Source organism: Podarcis liolepis (genome assembly GCF_965112155.1).
Source record: "Podarcis liolepis genome assembly, chromosome: 6".
Classification (NCBI taxonomy): domain Eukaryota; kingdom Metazoa; phylum Chordata; class Lepidosauria; order Squamata; family Lacertidae; genus Podarcis; species Podarcis liolepis.
This window is the reverse complement of record NC_139559.1, coordinates 41,211,291-41,237,947: the sequence shown is the minus strand read 5'-3', so window position 1 is coordinate 41,237,947 and position 26,657 is coordinate 41,211,291. Positions and strand designations below refer to the sequence as shown.

The following is a 26,657-nucleotide window of genomic DNA, read 5'->3' as shown; positions in this document are numbered from 1 at the left end:
GGGTTAAGTGACGATTCTCCCTTCTATCCTTTCTTCCTCATCTTGGATCTCTGTAAATGATGTTTATGACACCATTCATTGTTTTCACTTATATAGAAAAAACCTGGCCTATCTTCAGCCTACTGTGGATCTTAGACTCCTGCTGTGGCGAAGTGCCCTCGTGGAAGGAATTAAGTTTCCAAAGTGCTGCTTTGCTAGCTGATGTGTTCTGTGAAAAAAAAAAAGCTGAGGGAAAGCCCTGCAGATGGCACTGTCTGATCTTTTTCCTTACTGCCTTATTCTCAGCTCATATAGCTCCAGGCAGTACAGAATGCAAAAATCATGTAGTTCACATAGCTGCATCAAAACTGTCAAAATAGTTATTTTTAAACTGAGGGCAGCCTGCTGCTGCTGGCTGCCATAAAATTAAATGTGCAGGCCTCCGACCAAAGAGGCATTGGTGTTTTGGGGAAAAGATATATGAAAACTAACCTATATGTGAAGTGGGCCTGGGTTAAATAATAAAGGCAAAGGGACCCCTGACCAATTCAGTTGCAGATGACTCAGGTTGCGGCGCTCATCTCGTTTTACTGGCCGAGGGAGCCGGTGTTTGTCCGCAGACAGCTTCCGGGTCGTGTGGCCAGCATGATTAAGCCGCTTCTGGCGAACCAGAACTGTGCATGGAAACACCGTTTACCTTCCCGTCGGAGCGGTACCTATTTATCTACTTGCACTTTGAGGTGCTTTCGAAGTGCTAGATTGGCAGGAGCTGGGACCGAGCAACGGGAGCTCATTCTGTTGCAGGATTTGAACCGCCGACCTTATGATCGGCAAGCCTAAGCCTCAGTGGTTTAGACCACAGCGCCACCCACATCCCTGAATACCTATAATAAAGGTAAAGGTAAAGTAAAGGTACCCCTGCCCGTAGGGGCCAGTCTTGACAGACTCTAGGGTTGTGCGCTCATCTCACTCTATAGGCCGGGAGCCAGCACTGTCCGCAGACACTTCCAGGTCACGTGGCCAGCGTGACAAGCTGCATCTGGTGAGCCAGCGCAGCACATGGAACGCCGTTTACCTTCCCACTGGTAAGTGGTCCCTATTTATCTACTTGCACCCGGGGGTGCTTTCGAACTGCTGGGTTGGCAGGCGCTGGGACCGAACGACGGGAGCGCACCCCGCCGCGGGGATTCGAACCACCGACCATGCGATCAGCAAGTCCTAGGCGCTGAGGTTTTACCCACAGCACCACCCGTGTCCCAATAAAGGTACAAACCAACAAATGCTTACATGGAAGCGCCATTGAAATAATAGCTTCCACTGACTCCATTTCAGGTTAATTTTTTTCTTATCTAAGCTGCTATTTATCAAGCTTTTGCATCAATCACTCCTTTCTAACTGTTTTGTGAAGTAAAAGGCAGGTTCCGGGGCCATGTTTTTTTGTGCACTCAGGGCAAAGGCCAAGCAGAGGGGGACGCAGGAAGGCCATTTTGCCAAGGCATTAAATTTAGACACTTATTGATTTAGGGTGGGGACCTCACACAGTTGTTTGTTTTTTTGGCATTAGATAAGTTTCACAACTTGTCTTTATGTGCATCAGACCCCCCCCCCCCGTGGCGCACTGTCTGATTAGGGCTGCAAATTTAAGCAAATTAAATGCAATTTTGTTGTTGTTAACTGATAGATCTTTTTCCTGTTAAAGAGTTTAAAATGCTCACAAATATTAATAAAAATACATCGGTTCTGATGGCTCAAAATTGGACCTTGATGAACATGTCTTTTCAGATCTGCTGTTTATATAAGCAAAACCAGTTTTTGGTGTCTAATTGTTTTCATATGTCATCTTTTTTATTGTTCTTATCACTAGCATCCCCAACAGCTGGAAGCGGCCTGGACCTTTCGGTACCTCTGAAAAAGTCTGCTCAGGGCCACAATCTCAGTTGCCCCATGCAGGCCTCATCTTCTTAAGGCTATTATGCGCCCATTCTCTGAATTCTTTGCTTTTTAAATACTTCTTTTGCACTTTTACCAACACTTTTTTTGTTTTGTTAAAATGTACTTTCAGATCAGCAGCTGCTGTTCCTATGGAAGTTGATTTCTGGAAGAGCCCCTATTGAAGTTTTACCTTAGGATATCTCTAAATGCCTTGTATCTTATAATAAATGGGGGTTTTAACATGTTTGTCGAAGTTTCCAGTATAATTTATTCAACTTTTAATGACGCACATACAATAGTCAGGGGTAGGCAAAAAGTTGATCCCTATCTACCAGGTCCTTAGCAAAGATTTCTGACTCCCATAACTTCAGCTTTCCTCCTGAAATTAGGCTACTGAAACAAAACAAAACAAAAACAAAAAAAGCATAGATGAGGGGGAGAAACCAAGAATGGATTTTTGTGTGAAAGGACTTTTATTTCAGTTCCGACACTGAAAAATATTCTGGGATGGGTTATTCCCAGAGGTGCCCTGTTTGTTAGTTCTAAGTGTATGTCTGTCCATCTTTCTAAGCCAATATTTTGCGCTTCACTCCAGCTCTTGAGTTCTAGGGAAAAAACAAGTATAGATCTTGCATGTTTGAAATCTGCCCACCACTGCAATAGATAATAAAGTTTGTCCTGACATTTTATATCCCAGGAAAAAGCTTTGTGAATCATGTACTACTTGTTTTGATACAGACTGCTGCTACTTTGTTCTTTATATCTTACTAAGGAATAGGAAGCTGATCTATTAATTCACAGGAATATATCTTACCATTAAAGCAGAGAAAGGGATTTGAGTGTAAAAGGCTTTGTGGTTCTTTTACACTTCATCTTTAGGGTGGTTCACACATTTAATTTTTCATTTTGGATTAGATTGCTAGATATGGAGCTCTCCACATCAAATAAGGCTTAAATCTGAGGTTTATTGATCTCTTATAGAGTTTCAAGTGACCTTCCTGGATTTTGGATATATGCTACATATAGATGATAGTGTTTCATATGTCCTTTTCTCATACTAGGGTTGCTCTCTTTGTGAAATAACAAAAAAAGACAAGTGATCTAGAAATATTATAAAAGGCTGGTTTCTTTTTATTTGGATTGGGGGTTTTTGTTTTTTTTTAAAGGAGGCTCTCTGTATTCTTTTTGGTGCTTTAATCTGATTTGTGTTGGTTATCTTTCTATCAATTTTTAAATTGTATTTGTATTGTTTTAATACATTCTGGTATGTCTTATGAAGGCCTAGACCTTGAAAATAAAGTTATACATATATACAGATTATATATATATATATATATATATAGAGAGAGAGAGAGAGAGAGAGAGAGAGATGATTGATAGATAGATAGATGATATAGATATAGATCTCACAAACCATCATGTTTAAATAAATCCTTCAAGTCTATTTAAAACTGGTGACAACTTTTGCAGTTTTATTTTTAGAACCTGGAATATCCGAGGCAATAAAAGGTATTAGGGAACACACCCATCTTCCTAGAGAACCATTTATCCAGTAGATTAAATGCTGGAATTAGACCTGTGAGGGTAGCTGAGGTTATCTGTAACTACAACATTTCATCTTTTGGATGCTTCTTTGGTTTCAGTCTTCATCTCAAGATCTCCCTGAGCAATAGCTTTCTTAGGACCTACCAAAATGTCAGAAAATTCTAACAAATTTGTGAGTTCCCCAGAACTCAAATATGTTACACAACATATGAGGAGAGTGGGTAAGGGGGGTCCTCATGACTCTGACACTTGGGAGAGGCCAGTCACTCTGCAATCTCCATCTTGGAACTGAATCTGTAAGCTGACCTGGTTTCAACACCCAGGCTAGTTTTTGTACTTCCCCCTCCCCTTCCCCATACTTTGTGTAGCATCTTGCCCGACAGACTTCTGTAGAAGTGGAAAGCTTCTCATGATTTGGTGACATTTTGGTTGGTTCTAGTAAAAAGTATTGCCAATGGAACAGACCAGAGACAAGAGTGGGCACATCAGCAAATGTGAATTTATTGTGTTTGTATGGATGTGGGTGGTGCTGTGGGTTAAACCACAGAGCCTAGGGCTTGCCGATCAGAAGGTTGGCGGTTCAAATCCCCGCAACGGGGTAAGCTCCCGTTGCTCGGTTCCTGCTCCTGCCAACCTAGCAGTTCGAAAGCACGTCAAAGTGCAAGTAGATAAATAGGTACCACTCCAGTGGGAAGGTAAACAGCGTTTCCGTGCGCTGCTCTGGTTTGCCAGAAGAAGCTTAGTCATGCCCGCTCCCTCAGCCAATAAAGCGAGATGAGTGCTGCAATCCCAGAGTCGTCTGAGACTGGACCTAATGGTCAGGGGTCCTTTACCTTTATGGTAGACTAGTTTCTCCCTCTGTCTTCCATCCAGGCAATCCTAACCTGAGTTTGCATACATATTCCAGCCAGGCAACTACACCCTAGGAGAGTACAAAGCAGGGCTGGTGAGGGCTGTGGCCTGGAAAGCATGTATGGCCAAGGGAGAGTCATGAGGGCTTGAAAGAGGCTTTTACATTGGCCTCCAGGCCTGTGATTCCTCATCCTTGGTCTATACCAGTCTACACCAAACTTGGCCCTCCAGCTGTTTAGGGACTACAACTCCCATCATCCCTAGCTAACAGGACCAGTGATCAGAGATGATGGGAATTGTAGTCCCAAAACAGCTGGAGGGCCAAGTTTGGCCTTCACTGGTCTACACTAACTACAGGATTTCTTCATCCCTGCCTGGAGGTGCCAGGGTAGATATGCCTAGATACATCAGCAGGGATTTAAGAGGACCTTCCCACTCATTCTGTTTCCTTTCCACATTATCATGCAGAGTTCATCCTACCATTAAGCATCAGATTTGGAGATGGCTTTAAAGAACAGCAAGATTGTAGGCATGTCCCACTCTGGAGGGCACCTTTTGAATTTCCTGGCCCAGTGGCCCAAACATCTTGGATATTCTAGGCTGCCAGGGTAGAGTATATAGATCTAAAAGCTTGTTAACTGAAAACATTGTAATGGCTGTGCTATTTCTGTGTTGTTTGCATCATACAGAATAATAAAAAGGAGGGTGGACAGCTCATTTTCCAGCAAAGTGGCCTCATTTGCCTCCCCTTTCAGCCACCCTTTTGCTTTCTATTCCTGATCATAGTCAGCAAGTGTTTCTACCTTTGTGCTCCTTTCACTTGTTTAAGTGAGCAGTGGTTCAGGTTAGGGCTGTATTTCAGTTCATCTGTAGCAGCAATAAACAAAGCATCAAGCAACAGCAGATGTAATTTATAGACTGCAAAGAGACGTAATAATAAAGTCTGTTTATTACAGCAATTAACATATCTGCTCTCCTAAGCATGCTTTCACAGTTAGAGCAAAAAAGTGCTTACTTCAAGTGCATAGTTTACAGAAAGAAAATACAAAGGAAGGAACTGAAGTCAAGCAAGCTGGTTCGAAAACGGGCATTGGGAAGAAAAGGGAATTAATCAGCCAGAAGGCCAATCGATCGGCAAGTATTTCAGTGAAAGATACAGACATGATAGGCATCTATAATTTATAATACAACCTTGTAAACCACCTTGTTAGAGCAGAAGTCTTTGGGCTTTATGTTGTTACAACCCAAAATATATCTGTTAAGTGCTAAAAGAAAATCAGCTGTGCCGTGAGGGGTTTACTGATCCGATTGGAAGAGGGTCCTGCTGTGTCAGTGTTGAGAAGCACTGGAATGTATATATAACATGCTCAGCAGGCTTGCATCAGTAATAAAGTCAGTGGGGCTTCTCTGATTTTACCTTAGCTAAGGTTTTGGGGCATGTAGAATGATCTCTTTCATTTTAGCAAGGTAATCTCAGTAACATCTAGCAAGATGTCAATGAGCCTTACTTTGTATCAAGATATATCATATATATCACATACAATCCATGAATATGTATTTTTAGCACCATTTTTTTCACCAGAAAAATTTCCCCAACCAAAAGGCTCATAGGATTTTAAGGGCACATACAGCAATTCTGTACAGATATGTGTGTTGAAATGGCCTTTGAGTCATCCAAAGCATTCAAATACTCAGTGGGCCACATAAATGGAAATATTTTCAGAGGGATACAAAAGTTCTGAAGTACACAGTGAATTCGGATAACAAGTTTTCAATTAAGGTTTTGACAAAGGAGACTCTACTGTATAGGTTTCAAATAAACGTTTTGCATGTATTGCACTGCCTTCATCTCTGCAATGTAAATAAATGGATAAACATTTAGGACTCCAAAGAGATATGGCAGACTACCATAATCATCCAATTGTGGGACTGGAAATCCTAGGAGAAGCATCCTGCATTACAAATTGCAATTATGTTCTTTTGTGAAGTGCACTTGATTATTGAGCATACAAATTTGATTATTTATCCTGCTTTATAAAAGCCTCTTTTAGCAAATACAGACTGGATTCCATAAAACAATTACACTATTTTTGGCTGGCTTTCTTTAGTGTTACCGTGATATTCTCACAGTCATTAATTTAATCTTAAGGAGACACTGTGGTGTGTCTTTTTTTTTTTAAAAAAAGCTGTCATCTTAGTTAAAAGCGAATGCTTGTTTATCAAGGATAAATGACAACTACCACCTGGTTCTCAATACATTTTTTAAAATAAATAAATAAATAAATACTACAAAGGGTGTATTCTAAAAATTCTCGTAAATATTTTCTCTCTCTGAAAGGGTATGTAATAGAATGTGAATTATCTACATAGCAGAATCCTTTGTGCACTTACAAACAATCCTGTTTTCTATTCTCAGTGTACAATATTATACAACAGATATGCATGGCTTATTAAGGACATCCAGTTAGCAGGAAGCTGAGTTGACCTGTCTATCCAGTGTAGAAAAAGTCATTTATTGATATCATGCAAAATAGATAAAAATAGCTGGTTTCTATGGCTACTGAGGCTGGAAGACTACTGAGGAATATTTCTATTTAGGTTCCTATATGATGGAATCCAGAGAGCAAAAAGGGGAGAAGAAACAAATGTAGCCTGCTTCGGGGACATTTTCTGCCTTCGTGTTTCCCTGTCCTCAATTCAAGTAAGACTCCTTTTTACTGACAAGAGCTGGAGATCCAGATCAGACCAACCAGTATGGCATAGCAAGGCAAAAACTTTCTGCACGATAGGCACAATTACAATGAGATCTAAAAATAGTTAATATAACAGCATCTATTTTCATCTACCCTTATGTCCAGGGGGTTTCCCACAAAGAAGCCTGAATAGACATTTCGGAGTTTTAGGGGGGGAAATGCAATGTGAGCAAACAAAACAAAACACAGAAAGCATTCAGTCTTCAAGATAGGCTCAAGATTTTCCATGCAGTGAGAGCTGAACAAATCGTCCGCAGCAGGGGGGGATGGACTGTGGGGCTATGCTAGGAACATTTAAGACTCACTTGTCCCCACTGCAGAGATATGTCCTGACATGACCCAACTGACTGTCTCTTGATAACTACTACACAGTTTGGTCTTGCCAGCTCTAAAAGTTGGCCAAAGTATCGCAGATGAACAGAGCATGTGTAACAGGTAACAGCTACCACTGATGGGGGCAGGTGGAGGTTTAATATGGGGCATGGCCCATAATTATGACAGAAGAAAGCTCCCTAAATGTGACATCCTTTATAATGAACTTGGAGGCATCAGACTTTTTCAGATGAAGAAGAGGAGTTTGGATTTGATATCCCACTTTATCACTACCTGAAGGAATCTCAAAGCGGCTAACATTCTCCTTTCCCTTCCTCCCCCACAACAAACACTCTGTGAGGTGAGTGAGGCTGAGAGACTTCAGAGAAGTGTGACTAGCCCAAGGTCACCCAGCAGCTACATGTGGAGGAGCGGAAACGCGAACCCGGTTCACCAGATTACGAGTCTACCGCTTTTAACCACTACGCCACACTGGAGTACCTTGGAAAGGCATCACGGTCTATGCCAAGTTGTATTTCTGCCCGTGCCCTCAATTACTCTTATTTGCTCCTCTTGTTACAGGCAATGCCTTTATCTGTTTCCTCAGACATTCCAGTATCACAATCGCTACCATTTCTGATGCCCATGACATAGATTTACCTTTAGGAACTGCAGGGGTTTCCACTGGCATATTCCCCATGGATGATACATGCATTCTGGATGAGTTAGATTCCCCAGTGTTTTAAATCAATACAGGTGGCTTGGAAATGACTATATAGTGAGTCTCAATACCCTGGTTGTCGGTTAATGGCATTAAACATATTGTTATGTGTTTGTCAGGCAGATCCCCCTAAACTCTTATCATTTAGCAAATATTTGGAGTATTAAAGGAAGATACAAAGAGCAGTGTAAAAATACAGGCTATGCCGCTTATCCTGTTCAGGATGTCAGTACACTGCATATGTGCCTTAATTTTCCAAATGAAACACAAACCTTGGTTAAGTGCCAAGACCCCTGGAATCTCATGCACTGCTCAGAGGAGGTTTGGGTGGCTGATAAGGACACATCAGTACCTTTAAATGTGGAGAGTTTTGAACATCCATGGAGGTCACAGGAATTACAGTAACGGTGAATGTGGACCACTATCATTAGGTCTGGCCTAGCAAGTGTCCGTAGGCACACTTAATTCCATCCCTTATCAATGACTCTGTGCTCAAGTTGTTCAAAGGAACCACTGTAACTTCCAAGGTAGCTGTGGTTCTCAAAGCCTACAATATAAGTATGTGTTTAAGTAGTTTGTCAAAAGGAATGGACTGAAGCTTGTGCTTTATCGTTAACACTTAGCTTTTGTATAGCACCTTCAACCCTGAATACATACAATATTACTGTTATATCCAATGACACAATCAGTGTCATTGTTCCCAGAAGAGGAACTTGTTGGAGTCATATAGCAAAGACAGAGTTATCTGTGTGTCTTTGTAACTTCTCAGCAAGTTCTCCGCCCTGTGGAAAAAACAGCTTTCATGAACCTAACTAAAGAAACATTTGAGTTTCTAATTTATTTCACAAAGATATATAATTGCCTTGTAATGTTTCTGGTAGGTTCAAGGTGTGTACATCCAAGGATCTCAAAGTTGCTGGGTTTGACCAATGCCCACGTCTAGGTTACACATACGTATTTCAGAGAACGTAGGACATTTTAAAATAAAAATAAATTGCTGTGCACTAGCTAGGCTCCAGCATAATTAAGAGTAAACTTAGACTATATGTGTATATAGATAAATATATAAATCTATATAGACTTTACTTGAATCATTAGTGGTCTATATATATATGTGTGGTCACTCATAAATGTGACTGTGCGAATTGACTGCAGGTACATTCAATAAATAGATGGGGTAGATAACAATTCTTTCCATTAATCAGAGATGCAGAATCAATCCAGCCCACAGTTTTGTATACTGCATACATAAATATGCACAGGATTTCAACCAATTTCAATATAGTGCCTATTGCTTACAATGATAATTATGACAAGATTTGGTCACTGCAGTATTTTCTATGGCCAGACAAAATAATATAAAACATTTTCAGCCACCCTCTGAAAAATTCATAAATTCACTGACCACCCAGGCATTCAGCTTTGAAATTCAGAGAATATATCAGATGGTTATAGCAATAAGCTATAAGTAGAAGAAAAGAGATACTGAGTAGATGTTTGGGTTTTTTTGTTTCTATCTCCTGAGGGATTATATCCTTGCGAGCAACAAAGCCATGAACATTTAGATGCTGGTCTAACCTCATCCCAAAACATATATCTACTGACCCTGTAGAAATAAAGTGCTTCTTATAGCCATATCAGCCTCAGTGCAAAAACCCCCCATACAACTGTATTATGATTTTTTTAAAGTATCCTTTCTACTTTAGGTAATATTGGAATGCAGTAACTGTACAACCTGAAATTAACCTGATACTTATATTTTTTGTAATACCTTTAAATGCCAGTCAGAAATAACACAATTATTGGATTTATTCCTATTTCACAGTTTAAGATTCTAGGATTAGTAGTGCAAGTGTACATAGCAGAGTAGTTTAGGTTGGGAAAGATGTTCATGTTTATAATTTAGCACAGTTTCTTCTTGGGAAGCTGTACAACAAGGTATTTGACTCATTCTCCCTTCCTTGGCTTCATTTCTGCAATTTGTGCATGTCCTGCACCCGTCCAGCTGGTCACAAAAACTTGTCATTTACCTTAAACAGGTACAATGAAAGTTGTCTTGGCAGCATCACCTCTGTCAAAAGATCAAAACAAAGCACAACTTTGAAGAAAGCTTCATCACACACACAGTTTGGTTTCCTACCCTACCATTAAACATTTGGGAGACATTCTGGCTCCGAGCAAGACTAATATTTATCCAGACAGACAATATATTATCTATCTTGAAAGATACCCTGAAGCAAAGTTGCAGGCAATTAGTTTTAATGGTAAAAATCTTCACACACACACACACACACACAAACACAAACACACACACACACACACACGCACACACACACACACACACACCGACTAACTTCCCACTCACCTATATTGACTGTTGATTCTCATTCATTTTTAAACATCTTTCTCAAAGTTGAAAAACTGCAAATATTATTATGTTTCTTTCGGATGCACATGTTTCCAACCAAAATTGAGTCGTTTGCATCCATACATTGCAGTACAGTGGTACCTCGGGTTAAGAACTCAATTCATTCTGGAGGTCCGTTCTTAACCTGAAACTGTTCTTAACCTGAGGTACCATTTTAGCTAACGGGGCCTCCCACTGCCACCACACGAGTTCTGTTCTCATCCTCATCCTCATCTTATCTTAACCCGAGGTACTATTTCTGGGTTAGTGGAGTCTGTAACCTAAAGCGTCTGTAACCCGAGGTACTACTGTATTGATGCTTGGAAAATATAAACTAGCAGGTTAAGCAACTCTAAGCCATATGATTTAGAGTCAACACTGAAGCCTGCCAATGTAATTTTAGAGACAAGGATGAGAGCAAAAACAATGTCACTGCTTGATTAGTTCTGATACAGCCTTGTCTGAATGTATGTGTATGTGGAAACTGGGGAGAGTGCACTCTGCTTACATTATTACCTTCCATAGGGATGAACATATTAAATAAGTTTTGTTGGAAATGGCTTTCTTAGAGGGGAAGAACTTATCTTGAAAATGGTAGTGAGCAGTTCATCTGGAAAACATCAAGGGCTATATAGTTATGTATATGAGAGGGGGGGACTTATTAAGCATGATGGGAGATGGTTTGGTGTTGTTTAGTCGTTTAGTCGTGTCCGACTCTTTGTGACCCCATGGACCAGAGCACGCCAGGCACTCCTGTCTTCCACTGCCTCCCACAGTTTGGTCAGACGGTGGTTTGGTAGTTCCAAGTAAATGTGTATGTTTGTCCTGGTGCAAGCTTTGGAGGAAAAAACCCAGTTATGCAATTTTCAGCATGGTTCAATCTAAGCTGCAGAAATTTCAGCTCTGGGGGATGCCTATTGGCTAGCACCCCCAGATTTGTACAAGGTGGCATAGATAGTTCAACATCTTAAAGCGGGGGGGGGGGGGAGATGAGACTTGCACGCTTTTTGTGGCTAAAATGTGGTTAGAATACATTTTGAATGCTCTTTGAGAAGACAATGAATCTAAAATATATTGATCCTACATCAGAAATAAGCTTCCACTGAGTTCAATGGGACTTGGTCCAAAGTAACAATGTATAAGGTGGTGGTATCCAGAGAGCACTCTTTGTTGTGATGGCCAAATTGTACCAGGGTGACTTCCATTGTTAGATGAGTTAGGCTGCTATCCTAGCCTTGTTTTTGTGTATAGTCTTGTATGAGTTTCTTCATTCAGCTCCATGGCAATGAGAAGGAGAAAAGGACTCCTGTGAACTTTTAAAACTGATTCTGTGAGGAAATGAATCCTCATTGTGGCTTCATGCCCATTATTTTACTGCTCTTTAGAATTACAGGTTTGGAGCATTTCAGCCATCTCCTACAGCAACATTGTTCCCTAGAACTTGACAAAGATTGATTAAAACCTATTTAGTTTCTATTTTTTTCTTTACAAAAAAGGGGGGATCCCTTCCCTGGAATGATATCATATTTAGCTCATAGTTGGTCATCTTTACTGGACACAAATTTTACATTCCCATTATGGGGTAAGAAAATAGAACAATTGCTGTGTGGTTCTTGGCAATCAGCCAGACTTGTAAGTCCTCCTGAAAAGAGCTCAAGTCACCAGCATGTACAGTTTTGCTATAATGGTGCAAATCTTGTCTCTTGGCAGAGAAGAGGAGCTTGGAAAGGTTAAGAGAGTTTATCATAAGATAAACTTGCATGCCATCCACAGTCAGCTCATCAGATACTTCCAGGGCTAGATTTATTAATCTCCTGTGCCCCGTAGAATAAAGCTATGTGATGTGACATCCATCAAATTATGCCCTCATGATAAAAAAGCAGTAATGGTCTTAGAAGTCGGCCCACTAGGCTGTCTTGGATGAACCATGCCCACTTTTCCTGTGCCCGATGACAGAAAAAGATGTTATATTCAAAAAGAGCAGAATTCAAGCCAAGGCTACAAAGAAAGCACCAGGGGTGCATTCCTAAGTCTTCCTTTGCAGCCATAGCTTGAATTTTAAAAGTATCTAATTCAATTCAGGATCACAAATGAAGGAACAATCTTCCTCTGCAATTTCAGTCAGCTGGTGTCAGGTGACTGACAGGTAGGCATCCCTTCTCATCTGCCCAAGTGGCCCATGGTGGATTGGCCCCTATGCATCTGACTCTTTAGCCAGATCCAGTTCCTCAACCCTAATATAAACACACTGGAACACCATACATTAGAATGATAGTTCCAGCTCTGGAAATTTTACACTGTCAAGGGTCAGGCGGCCTGCAGTAGTAGTAATAGTGGTAATATTTGTTCATTCATTATTTTTAATTAGGTCTCGTATCCCACACTTTATTATAAGCTCCCAAGCTGGGTTACAACAATGGAAATCTGTATTAAAACAATATTAAAATCAGTTAAAACAACTATATTTATATAGTTAAAAGGCTCCCTTCTCCCTCATGCCTTCTTTGGTTTTATTCAATAATTGAAATAGGCTCAACAGTTAATGGGGTGGCCATGTGTCCTACTTTACATAGGACAATCTTCTGTTTGAGGACATACTTTCTTGGGAGGACTATCCAGTCCAAGTTAAGTTAAGAGGAGGAGCTGCAAGGTCTTCAGCTTGCCCCTCAACTGTGAGGACCTGGGACAGCAGAATGAGCAGGCACATAAGGTCACCTGGTCACAGTCTTTCTGTAAATAGCATCTCTAAATAGCTGTACTTACAACATCTTTTTTTGTTTGTTTGTTATGAATTTCTTCTTCTTTTTCAATGTGCAAGTGGCAATGCTTCAACAGAAAGGGGGGGCATCTACTAGATTTTATATGAAAGTGTATGACAGAATGTTCATTAAGATAATCCAATATAAGCACATTAGTGCTTTGTTTCTAAATGAACTTTCAAATTAATTTTGATTATATCCGGAGGATTTTGCAGGCAGCTTTCTTACACAATGGATGAAAAAAAGCCCAATAAAGTGGTATCTTAAGAAGCTAACAGAATCTTTTAAGTCATGATACCCACCGTCTCTAAGGCTCAGGGTAATTCCAAATAGGACACCGTGTAGAATTGCCATTTTGCCCAGCTTGGCTTCTGGATCCTCAGTTACATTCCTATCTGCACAGAGCGAGGTTTTCCCCCCGCCAAGCCTGCAAAGTCTCTAGGGGAGAAAAACAAGGAGAGAGAAATAAATGTAATAAAGCAGATTAACGTCTTCCACATTCTCCTCTTCCCACTGCCGGCACTGATGAGAGAGGCTATCATTCACATAATGGGTTCATCTCTTCCTGCCAGTATTCCTTCCTGAGCTAATCCATCAAGCTCCATAGAAGAGCCGAAAGGAGTGGGGCAGCATCTCTGTGGGGGACATGGAGCTAGGTTCTCCCCACTCAGCCTCCACCAGAAACACCATTCCTTTGGTTTGCTCCAACCTCTCCACTGACACCTCCACAAATCTGTGGTGATGTTAAAAATAATGCAGAGATGCTAGTACAGGAGCAGGCAACCCTTTTTCCTGCTGAGGGCCACATTCTGTCAGGAGCACATGATTATTATGGGTAGGGCCATGTAATGGGTATGAGTTACTCGTGCGTAAACTGGTGCCTTTCTTGGTTAATTTGCCTTGTTAAAACTTTCTGACTGCACAGCCTCTCCTCATGGTGGCTGCCTCAGTCACTGGCAGAATCCGTCAGTGGGCGTTTCTTGAACCTCTTCCAACATAAAAGTTGTTTGACATCCAGTGTCCTCCTCCTCTCACTGTGCGGGAGTCTTCTGCGCAGGGAAGGCATGGGTAGTGGAGGACCTGGGCTCTCCTCACTGATGTCCAGTGAAGAGTCCTGGAGCCCTCTCTCCAATTCCCCCGTCTGCCTCCCTTTATCCCCAGTGTTGCGCTGATTGGCTTCCCCCTCTACTGAGCTGAGCTGTTTCTCCCCCTGCTGCTGGGTTTTTCGCCAGCATAATCTGGGAGCCTCCCCTTCGCCTCTCGCTCCGATGTCAGTTCCCTGACAGGCCAGAACAGGCCAGACCAAAAAAATGAGTGGGGTCACCCCCTTTTCTCCCTTTTTTTCTTCCACCTCTTTCTCTCTCTCTCTCTCACTTTCTGACATCCTCTCTTTCTGTCCTGTCTCTCTGCACAGCAGGCTGTTGGTGGAGGGAAAGCTTTCTCTTCCCAGAGGTCTAAACTAATACCTTGCAGAGGGCTTTTTTGAAATTGACTTAAGGGCTCTAGAAAATTTGTCTGGAGGCCACATGCATCCCTGTGCTGGTGGATGCTGCATCCCTCAGTCCCCCCCCCCCCAGAACAGAGCCATGAGAGTGGGCAGGAGGCAGCCTACAAGGGTAACAGCATCATACCACAGTTGCTGTGCTCCTCCAACTCAACAGAGAGATGTAAGGTGATGCCCAAAGGAAAGGTCACACCGCTGTCTCTTGCTCAGCGCTGGGCTCTTCCTCCTTCCTCTTCATCTTGCAGAAGCCATGGAGCCCACAGAAGCAAGCAAAGGTGAACTGGGGCATCCCCTGGGACAGGAAAGGGACAGGAGCATCCAAGGAAATCTATACAAAGTAAGGTGAGAGAAGAGAAAAGCTTGCGTTTCTTTCCCAGGTTTCCAACAGAACATCTCTTACTTTCACTTTAGAGCAGCGTTCCAAATGCTCGGTGCATTAGAGAACAGCCGGTTTTCCACCTAGAATGAATCTCGGCTCCCCCACCTAAAACCTCTACATATTGGGGGGGGGGGGGGAGACCGGGGACCGAGCTCAGTGGTGAGGCATATGCTTTGCAAGCAAAAGGTCCAAAGGTTCAATCCTTAGCATCTCCAGTTGAACATCTTTCCCTGAGACCCTGCAAACAACCAGAGAATATCGTCCTGCACCAGATGGGCAAGGCCTCACCTGGCTGGTAGAAGGCAGCACCCTACGTTCCTTGAACATGGATAGCTGCTGCCATCCACAATCAGATTCAGTCAGTGGTGGACCTACATTTGGGGGGGGCCTGAAGTTTAAACTGTTATGGGGGAGCCCTTTGCAACCAGCAATGAGGTCTGGGTAACCACTGCTATCTTCTTAATTGGGTTATTCTACAACACATCACCACGTTTTTTTAAAAATTAACTACTACATCTCAGTTTTTCATTAAAATTGCCATACTGGATTATCTCATGTCAAAGTCACTGGTGTGAACAAAAATTTCCTATGTCTTATAGTTTGCGTTATTGGAGGGAGGGGATAAAATTAGGGAAATGTTACATATATGCATGATGCACTTTTTAAAGCAAATTTTTAAAGCCATGTGGACTAAGGTCGCTTCTGGGGCTTCTCTGGGATTAGCTTCATTAGTTTCATAGTAGATCCACCCCTGGATTCAATCCACGATTTCTCCCCCCAATATATAGTTTTGACACTCCCCACTTTTTTGTTGTTTTGTTCCCAACAAAGGCCACCAGAAACTCATCTTTGAAAAAGCTGTTTCGTAAATATTATGTGGGAAGGATTTCTATTGCAAACACTTCAATATGAAATGCACACTGCAGCTGGGTTTGCCAGAGGCATCCCCCGCCCCCTGCACACCTGAAACCACATATGCCTTTCATGAATACACAGTTTAGGTATGGGTCGCCTCGCATCTCTCACATTAGAAATTAAGCACTGGGTGGCTGCCCTTCATCTCCATCATTCCACCTCATTGTTTCTGACTATGGTCCAGTGACTCACATGTTATCTTTGTGGTATGGTTGTTGCTGCAAAGCCACTCACCCACTTCTGGCTTCCATTTGGCACCAGTAATGTATGGATGTTCTAATCGTTCACCTTTCCTACACCAGCGTGGCTAGCTGAGGCGGCAGAGTACAGCTTCATCACTGTAGGTTTGAGCCCCACAATGGGCATGAAGAATTGCTATCCTGAATTTGGTACGTATTGACTCATTCATCCCTTCATTCACACCTTTTATATCCCAGCCTTTCTCGCAAACTATCTCAAGGCAGGTCCCACTCAAATAAAAGATGCAATGAAACCAGTCAATAAAACAATAACATCACCTCAAAAGATAGGTGGAGCAATGAGTGTAAAGGTTACCTTTGTAAAGGAGGCTAAATTCGACATACACGTACATCCCCCGGGCTATTTTTCAGCGGGAACTTGGTGGAACTCAGTCCTGGCATCTCTCAGGTGGGCACCATTGCCATTATAAGAGAACAAGGCAGGCTGTTCATAGTCAGTTCTGGCACCTCTTTTTCTAGAAAAATAACACAGCACACACACACCCCTCCCAACTCTCAATCCTCCATTCAGGCAAGCAAAAGGCATAATCATGAATCAATATTAAGCAACGGCTTGGAGGCCAACTTAACCACGAAGAATATGAACTAAGCGACAGCTTTTAAGGTTGGCCTTATTGCAGAGCAATGTGAAGCAATGTGGGCACCAGTCATTTCCCTCACTCCATCTCTGTGATGTTGTTTTTAAAATGAGGTTTCATCTTAAGATGAAAAGATGTCTAGGGCCTGAACTTCTCGTTGGGGATCATAGAGACTCCAGCAAAGCCCTAACAATTCTTTTCTTTGCACAAAGCTTGTGAAGTAAAATCAAACATACGGAGTCCAAATGACTTTTTTCTTCTCCCCGCTAGCCCCCCCGCCACCATTCGCACTCCTGCCCCCACCAAATCACAGCATTCCAATCTGCGAATTACCTCAGCCAAATGAAAAAGAAAAGGCGAAAGCCAAAATCCCCGGCTTGCGATGGTTGCTCTTCAATAGCTCGGCTAGCACTCAGGGCACGATTAAGCCCTCCAAGGTTACAGGGAATATTTGACTGACCTTCTAACTTCAAACACAGCCGCTCGGCATTCATTAAATAACCCTTCAGCACCTCAGAACAGTCAGTTCCACATGGCAATAAAAATTGCATCCCTCCCATCCTGTAACCTGGGAACCAGAGGAGGCTGGCTTTATCCTTTCTGTTTCAGCCTGACCTTGTCTTTGCAGTGACAGGCCCTGCCTTCAGCACAAAGCAGTCCCTGTGCAGATAAGCCAGACAAATGCACACCTCCCATTGAACTCACTTATTCAGCAGCACGCTCACCACCCCCACCCCCAGTTTCATTTGACAGGTTTTGGTATACCTGTCTGCCAGACACCTAGTTTAAATAAGGCCCCTGATGCTTCTTCTGAGACTCACAAAGCAACGACTAGGGACTCCTTAATGAGTCTTCCTGTCTGCAGGGTTTGTGAGCAGACCGCCAGCTCTGTGCCTCTCTCAGCTGCTTATATTGCATGCGTGCAAAAGAGTTTTCTGAGGTAATGGCCAGGAGAGAGCCAGTTCTACCAAATGAAGCTGTTGCAAGGCTAGTTATGCAGCCACAAAAGTGAACTCATTCTTTGCTTTCAGCCTGCAATTTTGCTGTCAATCCTCTCTAGGTAAATGGCATTGTCAGAAAGTGTTAGAATAAGGCTTAGTGGACACCGGATTCCATTAAAGGAAGGTAAAGGAAATAGGAAAAAGGAAACCCACTTTCTATGGACATCCTTAAATTTTCAGCTTCTGTGTTTATATTCCCCCCTCCCTCAGGTTTTCATGTTAAAAACAAAAACAATTGCTAAAAGCAAAGTAGAGGAATAAAATGAATGCCAAAAATCACAAATGACCATAAAAATCAGTTTTTAAGCCATTTTCTTTATTTTCTTAAGTTTTTTATTGCATATTTTGAATACATAGCATAATACACTCAGGAAGAAAGTGTGTCACATACTGTTTTTTTATTGTGTTCTGAAATGGTTTCAAAACGTCTTTTACTATAAATGTCTGCAAAGCATAACACTGTTTAAAAGAGGGCATAACATCTTGATTTTTTAAAACAAAAGTAAAAATATTTGAAAATGTCATGTTTGCACCTGCAATATCAGGCACTCTCCATCTGGTCTTCATCTCCTTATTTGACAGTCTGAAGGGCTGTGGTGGATTTCAAGTTGTCCATGGCCTACAATACGCACCTGCTGTTAATAAATATATAATTTAAAGTACATGTGTATCAAGTGTCATAAGAGAGCACAACTCATCAGAACTGGCTGGCACGTAAATGATGCAAACAAATTGCTTCCACTGGGCTCAATGCTAACGTGTCCTGCTAAATAATTTTGGAAGCTTTGGTTTCCAAAGTTAATATATTTTTCAACTAAGTATTCAGGATAGATGCCCTGCTGCTTTTGGATTTGAAAGAGGAAAGGTATTTTTGTTTTATGCATTTGCTTTCCCCAGCTTAATGTGGCTTTCCACTTTTACCTGAGCACCTAAAACTATTTTCTTCGTAGGCTCATTAAATAGTGCTAGTAGAACACTGTGATCTGGTGTGAGAGAGTAGGTTGGATGAAGAGACTTATTTTATTTTATTTTATTTTATTTATTCCCTCCCTCCAGGGTGTGTTACAGCATTAAAAACAATTTAAAAAACAATTTAAAACAACTTACAGCTCCTGTTTTGGAGCAGGTGGGTGGATTGGATCACCTTCTGGTCCCTTCCAACTCTATGACATATAGAAAATAATGATTTTTTAAAAAAAATACATTGTCATGGTTCTTTTTTTAAAAAAATAGATTAAGATCAAAAGGATTGTGCATAGGCTGATGTGGAAATGTGATGAACTGGACTCAAAATGAGAAAAATGAAAAACAGAACAACACAAAATGGACAAATTTGTCACTCTCTACTCAAGGCAACTCACTAAAAAAGTAATCAATAAAACAATCAAAATATAAATATAAGATTGGGAACGTACATATGAGAGGTCAAGTTAATTAAATGTACTTAGATGAATTGCCTTCATTGCCATTCATTGGGGCCAATGGATTGCTCAGGTGAACCTTTGTAAGTAAGCTGTTCCTCAACCTGAGCACCACAACTGATGGACCTCTCTTTTGTGTCCGCCTGCTACTCTACAGTGCAATGGAATTCTTGGGCAGGTTCTCACAAGAAGTGGCAAATCTGAAGATACTCTGGTATCAGGTGATTTAAGGCTTTAAAGTTCTTAGGCTGTACCTTGAATTGGTAAGAAGTGTAGTTGATACACAATCATATATATATATATATATATATGTCAGTCATTTATCTTGCCCAAGGCAACCCAAAGCCATAAGGAAAGAGAAATACATTAAAAGCATCCCACCCAAGTTATATGCACCAGTCTTCCAATCCCTGCAAACATCCTAGTGGCAACTTTCTGGACCAATTCAAGTTTCGGAAATGTCTTCAAGATCAGCCCCATGTAGAGCTCCTTAACAGTAGTCCAACATCATGGTCGAAAGGGAAGCCATGGCAAAGACAATAATCTGCTTACATTGTAGCATGAGATTGCCTGCTAATGGGATGGAGTATACCAAAGTACCTGAGGTACATTTGCTTGCTGGAAGTCCTGGGTGGTCTGAATGACAAGAGCCCCAATTCCATTAGGGAGCTATTGATGTATTTAGGAAAGCTTGTAGCATGGAGCCTTTTAAAACTGACCCTCCACTTTCCATTCAGGGGGCAGACAATGATGAACGAGCCTGGAAGAACAGAGGCAGCACAGCTGAGTCAAATGCTCCTGTTCTTCTTGAAAATGGAGAAAAGGGATCTTTTAAGGAGTGAGGAATAATTAAAAAATAAATGAACTAGCGCTAGTGGAGTGACAGATGCCCTACTTGATTTGCAAAATCCAAGCATGTTTCATGGCCCTGTTCTGCCCTTTCTATTCAAGGGAGAGGATCCTTTGAATAGAACCCTCTGCAGCTAAGAAAATGTGGTGAGCATTAAAAATGTAAAGCCAAAGAATTCTCTTTAGTCATTTGCTTAACCTCAGACTGTGTTTGTCACTGTCAGAGTGATGAATTGGGAGCTGTCTGAAATCAGCATGCTCACTTTAATAATGTCACTTTCCCTGAGCTCTAATAAATGTCTTTCTGAACCAGCTGGACAGAACCAATTCCTTAGACCAACAATTACCGATTTCACCAGGTTTTTGCTCTTCTTAACAGTTAGGGCCCTGCTGCTGAAATTGGAAATCTTTATCCATTTTCACACATTCTCCCAGCCACGAAGAAAGGAAGAGATCCAGTTTGTTAAAGCCCTACACAAGGAATTAGAGGGAAATTGTCCCATGGAAAGAGCAAGGAAATTGACTGATTTTTAATTCCCATTTCGACCACCGACACAAAAAATGTATATTGGTAAGGGAACTATTCTTCTCTTGGAGTATGCCTTCTTAGGGCATATCTAATATGTGTCCAGGAAAAGTGCAGGAGCAAACATTAGAATATAAATGGACTCCTTCAAAGGAGCCTGCTCTGACCAAATCATGGGTAACAGTCATACAGGCAGAGGATGATGTCATGACCACATATTTAGTCCTGATCACATGAGTGCATCAATCTCTCTAAGATCTACACTGAAAGGATTAGACTAGCCAGCCATCAAATCTTCAACCACAGAAATGATTGTTTTGTATCGGGTGATTACAGGCCTGTATAATTTAAGGGTGCATCTCTATGCCTGGATGCCATTTAAAATATCCAGGAATGTGAGGTTGTTGCTACATGACATTATACCACCATTTAAAATAAAGAATGATTTAATGAGCACATACACTTTTGTTCCTGTCCTGCTCTTCACAAGCCAGAGTCAGGATTGCCACAGTGTGCAAACCTGGGCTGAGGGTTTGTTTGGAGAGAAGGAAATGATAAGCCTACATAGGCCCATGGGCTTGTTTCCTCACCTGGCATGTGAACTGGGTCTATAAACCTGCATGTTTGAACTGCCAAGCAATAAAGGAAACACAAAACAAACTTTAGCTGTATCAACATTTGACCAAGAAAATTGCAGACAAAATAGGTACAGTACTATCTTAAACTGAGTCGGACTATTGGGTCTATCTAGCTCAGCCTTGTCTATTCTGAATGGCATTGTCTATACTGATTCTCCAGGATTTCCATCAGGAATCCCCCCAGCCTTACCTGGAGGAAACAGAAACTGAACTTGGGACGTGAAAAATATGTGGTCTGCCACTGAGATACAGCACCTCCTCCAGGACTCAGTTGTTGAATATTAACCAAGAAAGTCAAGTGATAGTGAGATGTTAGGCACCTCTAGAACTGTGGTAGATTCTACTGCAAGAAAGAGCATGTGCTCCCTTAGATGGTTACTCATAATAAAAAGTATACAAAGTTAAGGTAAAGGTAAAGGGACCCCTGACTGACACTGGGGTTGCTGCGCTCATCTCGCTTTATTGGCCAAGGGAGCCGGCGTACAGCTTCCGGGTCATGTGGCCAGCATGACTAAGCTGCTTCTGGAGAACCAGAGCAGCACACGGAAATGCCGTTTACCTTCCCGCCGGAGCGGTACCTATTTATCTACTTGCACTTTGATGTGCTTTCAAACTGCTAGGTTGGCAGGAGCAGGGACCGAGCAACGGGAGCTCACCCCGTCACGGGGATTCGAACCGCCGACCTTCTGATTGGCAGCTCCTAGGCTCTGTGGTTTAATCCACAGCGCCACCCGCGTCCCAAAAAGTTAAGGTACTTAGATGCAATTTATCATCATCATCATCATCATTATTATTGCCAGCTGCAACTTGCCTGAGTTGAAATTGTACTGATTAGTTTCCCTACCCCACCCCTGATGTGAGCTGCTGTGAGTACATTTAAATGGAAAAGGGGTAAAGAAAAATAAATTCCCTATTCAGTGTAATAATAGGAGTGGTTTTATTAGTTGCCATTTTAGTCTGCTGGTTATTTATGTATCACATTTTATGGTTTGATTGCCATGCAACTCACCCTAGGACCTTTTGGTGAAGGGCAGATAATAAATAAATATTTGTGACGCAGGAGACCCAGCCTCTCAGGTATCCAGTGGCCCTAAAAAAGCTTTCACAACCAAACCACCTTGATCCTATTCAGTCTGAAATAGGGAGCAGAGGATGGAACATTGTGCTATCCGAGTTAGGGCGAGTGGGTCCAACCACTAAAGGAAGCAGGGCTCCTGCACTTTATTTATTTATTTTTTTTTATAAAATTTTTATTGGTTTTACAAAATTTTTAAGAAAAACAGACAAACACTAAAAATGACAAACATACACGTATAGTTTCAAACATATTTTCATAAACCTCTTTTCTTGGACTTCCCCATACCCCCCCCCTCTCTGCATCCCAATGTCCATAGTTCAACTAGCAACTCCCAATTGTTACTTTCCAATCTCTATCATCTTAGTCCTCTTTTATAGTCTAACCTTATATCCCTGTACCCCTTTGTTTCTGAAAACCACGACATTTTAGCATTCATTAAGTTTATAGTAGTCCTTAAGATAGCTTTTAAATTTTCTCCATTCTTCTTCCACCGTCTCTTTTCGTTGGTCACGGATTCTGCCTGTCATCTCGGCCAGTGTCATATAGTCCATCACTTTCATCTGCCATTCTTCCAAAGTGGGTAAATCTTGTGTCTTCCAATACTTTGCGATGAGTATTCTTGCTGCTGTTGTGGCATACATGAAAAAAGCTCTATCTTTCTTTGTCACCAGTTGGCCGACAATGCCCAAGAGAAAGGCCTCTGGTTTTTTAGGAAAGGTACATTTAAGTACCTTTTTCATTTCATTATAGATCATTTCCCAGAAGGCCTTAATCTTCGGGCATGTCCACCAAAGGTGATAAAAGGTACCTTCAGTCTCTTTACACTTCCAACATTTGTTATCGGGCAAATGATAGATTTTTGCTAGCTTGACTGGATGTGAGGGCGATCTGGCTGCGACATCTGTCACCCCATTGATCGCCAGGGTTGATTCGGCTGATCTGGCTGGCTAGGCGGGTGTCCCCTTCCTCCCTCACCGCTCCATGTGCGTCCCTCCCGAAGCTGCGCGCTCGGTGGAAGAGGACGACCATCCCAGATAGAAGGAGTGTACCGTTCTTCGGTCAAGGGTATACGATAGCTGCGCTCCCCTGCTAGAACCTCCAAACAAGCTCAAGGGCTCCTGCACTTTAAACATGCATGTAGAAGAGGGAAATCCAACAGCTGTAGCAATAAAAGCTACACCTGTTGAAATCCCCTCTTCTAAACAAGTCTTCAAGGTATAGGAGCCCAGCTTCCTTTTGTGTCTGGACACGCTTGCAGGGATAGTGGTTTGCAGGCTAGATCAATGGGAGAGACCCTCTCAGTCTAATTTTGCCGCTCTGGATCATTGCGATGATAACATGAGATAACTACAGTACTACATATGCTGCTCTGAGCTCCTTCAAGGAAGGCTACAGTGCTAACATTTTCTCCCCTTCAGCATTCTTTTACCCCGACCCTCCTATTCTTAATTTCTATTTCCCATTCTTTTCCTGGCCTTCTTGTATTAACCACCAGCCTAAGAAATACACACACATATCACAAAAGGACATACCACCCACCTCTTGCATTAAAAAAAAAGCCTTAAAAAGAAATAAACTCAATTAGCAAAGGGAAGCACTGGCTCTTTAAAAGGAAATAATGGTGCCTATACAGCTGGCGTTTCAGGTTGCAGTGTTTGCAGAGAACCACTAATTAAAACATTGCTTCTGTAAAGTATGCTGATCCCATTGATTCCAATCCCAACCCCAACCCCCCTCAGCCTTCATATACACACAGTTAATTTGCTGCTAGGAAAGCAAAGTCGCAAGGGTCCTCATTATAAAAATTTCACTGGCTGCAGCTAATGGTTGTAATTAATAGGTGCAATAAATTTCAAATGGCCAGCCAGGGTGTTCATTAGTTTCAGCCTGAGTCAGCACCAGTGGGGTAGCCTGTTACTTAATAACCCATTTTCTAACTAACTGAAAGGGAGGGTGGGGAGGGTTCGACCCACCCGGCTATGGTTCAACACAACCAGAATTCTCTCCTCTCACTTGCCAAAAAGAGACAGAGCTGAGTAAATCATTTGCAGAGAACAATCTCCATTTGGACACACCTGCTTGCCCCAGTTGCGTAAGAATGAGGCAGGGCAATCCAGATTGTATGTTAGCCAACAGGCCAATGTACACAGCCACCTGCAACAATTTGGCCAGATCACTTAAAAACACACACACACACAAGAAAAAAAATCCAGTGTATCATTAGTTACAACTAGGGACAGCACAGTTGTTAACTGTCAGCTTCAAGGAGGTAAAAATAAAAGCCTGACATGCTTGAGATATTGCTGAGCATAAGGAAGTTGGTTAATGTAGTGTATCTACTAGCTACATTTTCAAACAACAGACATCTGCTTCCGTGTTAAGCAGCAAAGTACATCACTATTGTGATTAGGTTTCCTGTAGGAGCAGGGCTCCTGTATTTTTAATAGTTATGCAGGAGTTACGTTTTGGGACCTCTGCGAGCCTAAGTGAAATCATGTAAAGTGAGGAGTACTTTCCAAATGCCCTCTGTGCCACTCTCTTCCATCCATACCAAAAATGCCGTATCCAAAAATATCCACAACTAGAATTGAAGGAGGCTGGAGGATGTGTGGGAAAGTGATGACGACAACGCTGCCCCGCATGTCAGCTGTTAGAGGGAAGGCTGAGCAGCTTAAACAAAGGCCCGCTGCACCTCCAGTCTCTTCAAGACTTCCTCCGCCTTCGCTGATGTCCTCTTTGGGCTCTGGGGAGGGTCACCTCACGAGCCACAAGGACTCTCCAGCTCTCACCCACCATTTCCTGGTTTGAATTGAATTATTTAATTATTCCCCGGTGTTTGTGCATGTTATGCTGTCGTGCACAAGTTAATTGTGCATAAGTGGGGGGGGGGAGGGGGAGTCTGCAATAAATAACAAAGTGGGCCCGGCAACACCATGTTGCGCTGTGGAGTCCTGCTGTTCCAGCTGGGGTGGCCACTCATCCCTGCCCAAGGGAATGCAACCCTTGTCGGAAAATAAAGGTTCCCTAGCCCTGCTTTCCTGAGAGATTTCGAGAGCAATGTCCAGTACAGTGGTACCTTGGGTTACAGACGCTTCAGATTACAGACTCCGCTAACCCAGAAATAGTACCTCGGGTTAAGAACCTTACCTCAGGATGAGAACAGAAATCGCACAGCGGCAGCGGGAAGCTCCATTAGCTGAAGTGGTACCACAGGTTAAGAACGGACCTCCAGAACAAATTAAGTTCTTAACCTGAGGTACCACTGTATACAGGTTGTGAGACAGGACCCCTGTTTGGAGGAGACACCAAATGTGGGGTCTCCCCTGGTTCATTTTTTTAGCTTCACTAGACCAGCTCTTCCATAGAGGCCCAAACAGACTTGCTAATTATACACGTGCTCATTCATATGGCTTATAAGGCACCAGCGAGAGGCACAGCTGGCCCTCCCATGATGCGAAGGGTGGTGGTCACCTCAGGTGGCAGATCTGGGCCCAAGGAACATGCTGCTTGCCACCACACACACACAGAAGAGGCGGTGGTGTGGAGCACCCACAGAGGAGGAGGCAGCGGCATGTTGTGCTTGCAAGGGAGGTGGGGCTCAAGAAGCAAGCTGCCCAGGTCCAGCCTTGGTGGAAAGATCAATATACAGACTAATGAGAGCACCTTCAAACAGAGAGTTAAGCTAAGGTTACCAGATTTTTTTCAGTGAATCCAGGGACACTTTTCAACTTCAATGGATTTTGTATGGGGACTGATTTGTAAATCTGGGGACTGTCCCTGGGAAACGGGGACGTCTGGTAACCTTAAGTTAAGCCCATCCTGCCTCATTTTGCTGCTTTAAGCTCTTTTTCTCAGTTGAGCTTCACCCCCCCTTTCAACAGTGGCATTGCCACTTACTGCTAAAACACCATCTGAGTGCCCAGTGGGGAAGATGGCGGGTAGCAGTGGCGCTACCACTGCAGAAAAATACTGTACAGTCGTGGCTGTGAGGGAATGAGAGGCACCTCCAGCAGCACCATGCAGGGGCCCCTAAAGCCTTGTGCCAGCTCTGAGAATGCTGGACTAGATTGCATCTGGATCTGATCCAGCAGGACTTTTTGATATACTTATGGTTTGGGTACAATTTGGGGGCAATGGCTCACGTATTCCATTAAGGTTCCCCTCCCTTTCCCCCTATAATTTCAACCATTAGATGACATTGTCACACTAATTTACCCATCCTATTGACAAAGCCCTACACAAAACGAA

The 26,657-nt window shown here is 42.4% G+C and overlaps 1 protein-coding gene across 11 annotated transcripts in view; it reads right to left on the bottom strand.

The window, feature by feature from the left end:
- Positions 1-5,239: 5,239 nt before the first annotated feature.
- BLACAT1 (BLACAT1 overlapping LEMD1 locus) overlaps positions 5,240-26,657 on the bottom strand; it is an 84,094-nt gene continuing 62,676 nt past the window's right edge. For 4 of the 11 annotated variants that reach the window (XM_083509145.1, XM_083509148.1, XM_083509142.1 and 1 more), the window contains exons 2-4: positions 14,892-15,092; positions 13,563-13,698; positions 5,240-10,165 (exon numbers count right to left, since the gene is read on the bottom strand). In XM_083509145.1, coding sequence (XP_083365271.1) covers positions 14,952-15,053 — 102 coding nt within the window. In that variant the 5' untranslated portion in view covers positions 15,054-15,092 and the 3' untranslated portion in view covers positions 5,240-10,165; positions 13,563-13,698; positions 14,892-14,951. The other 7 variants (XR_014527509.1, XR_014527510.1, XM_083509143.1 and 4 more) reach the window with 6 other exon arrangements.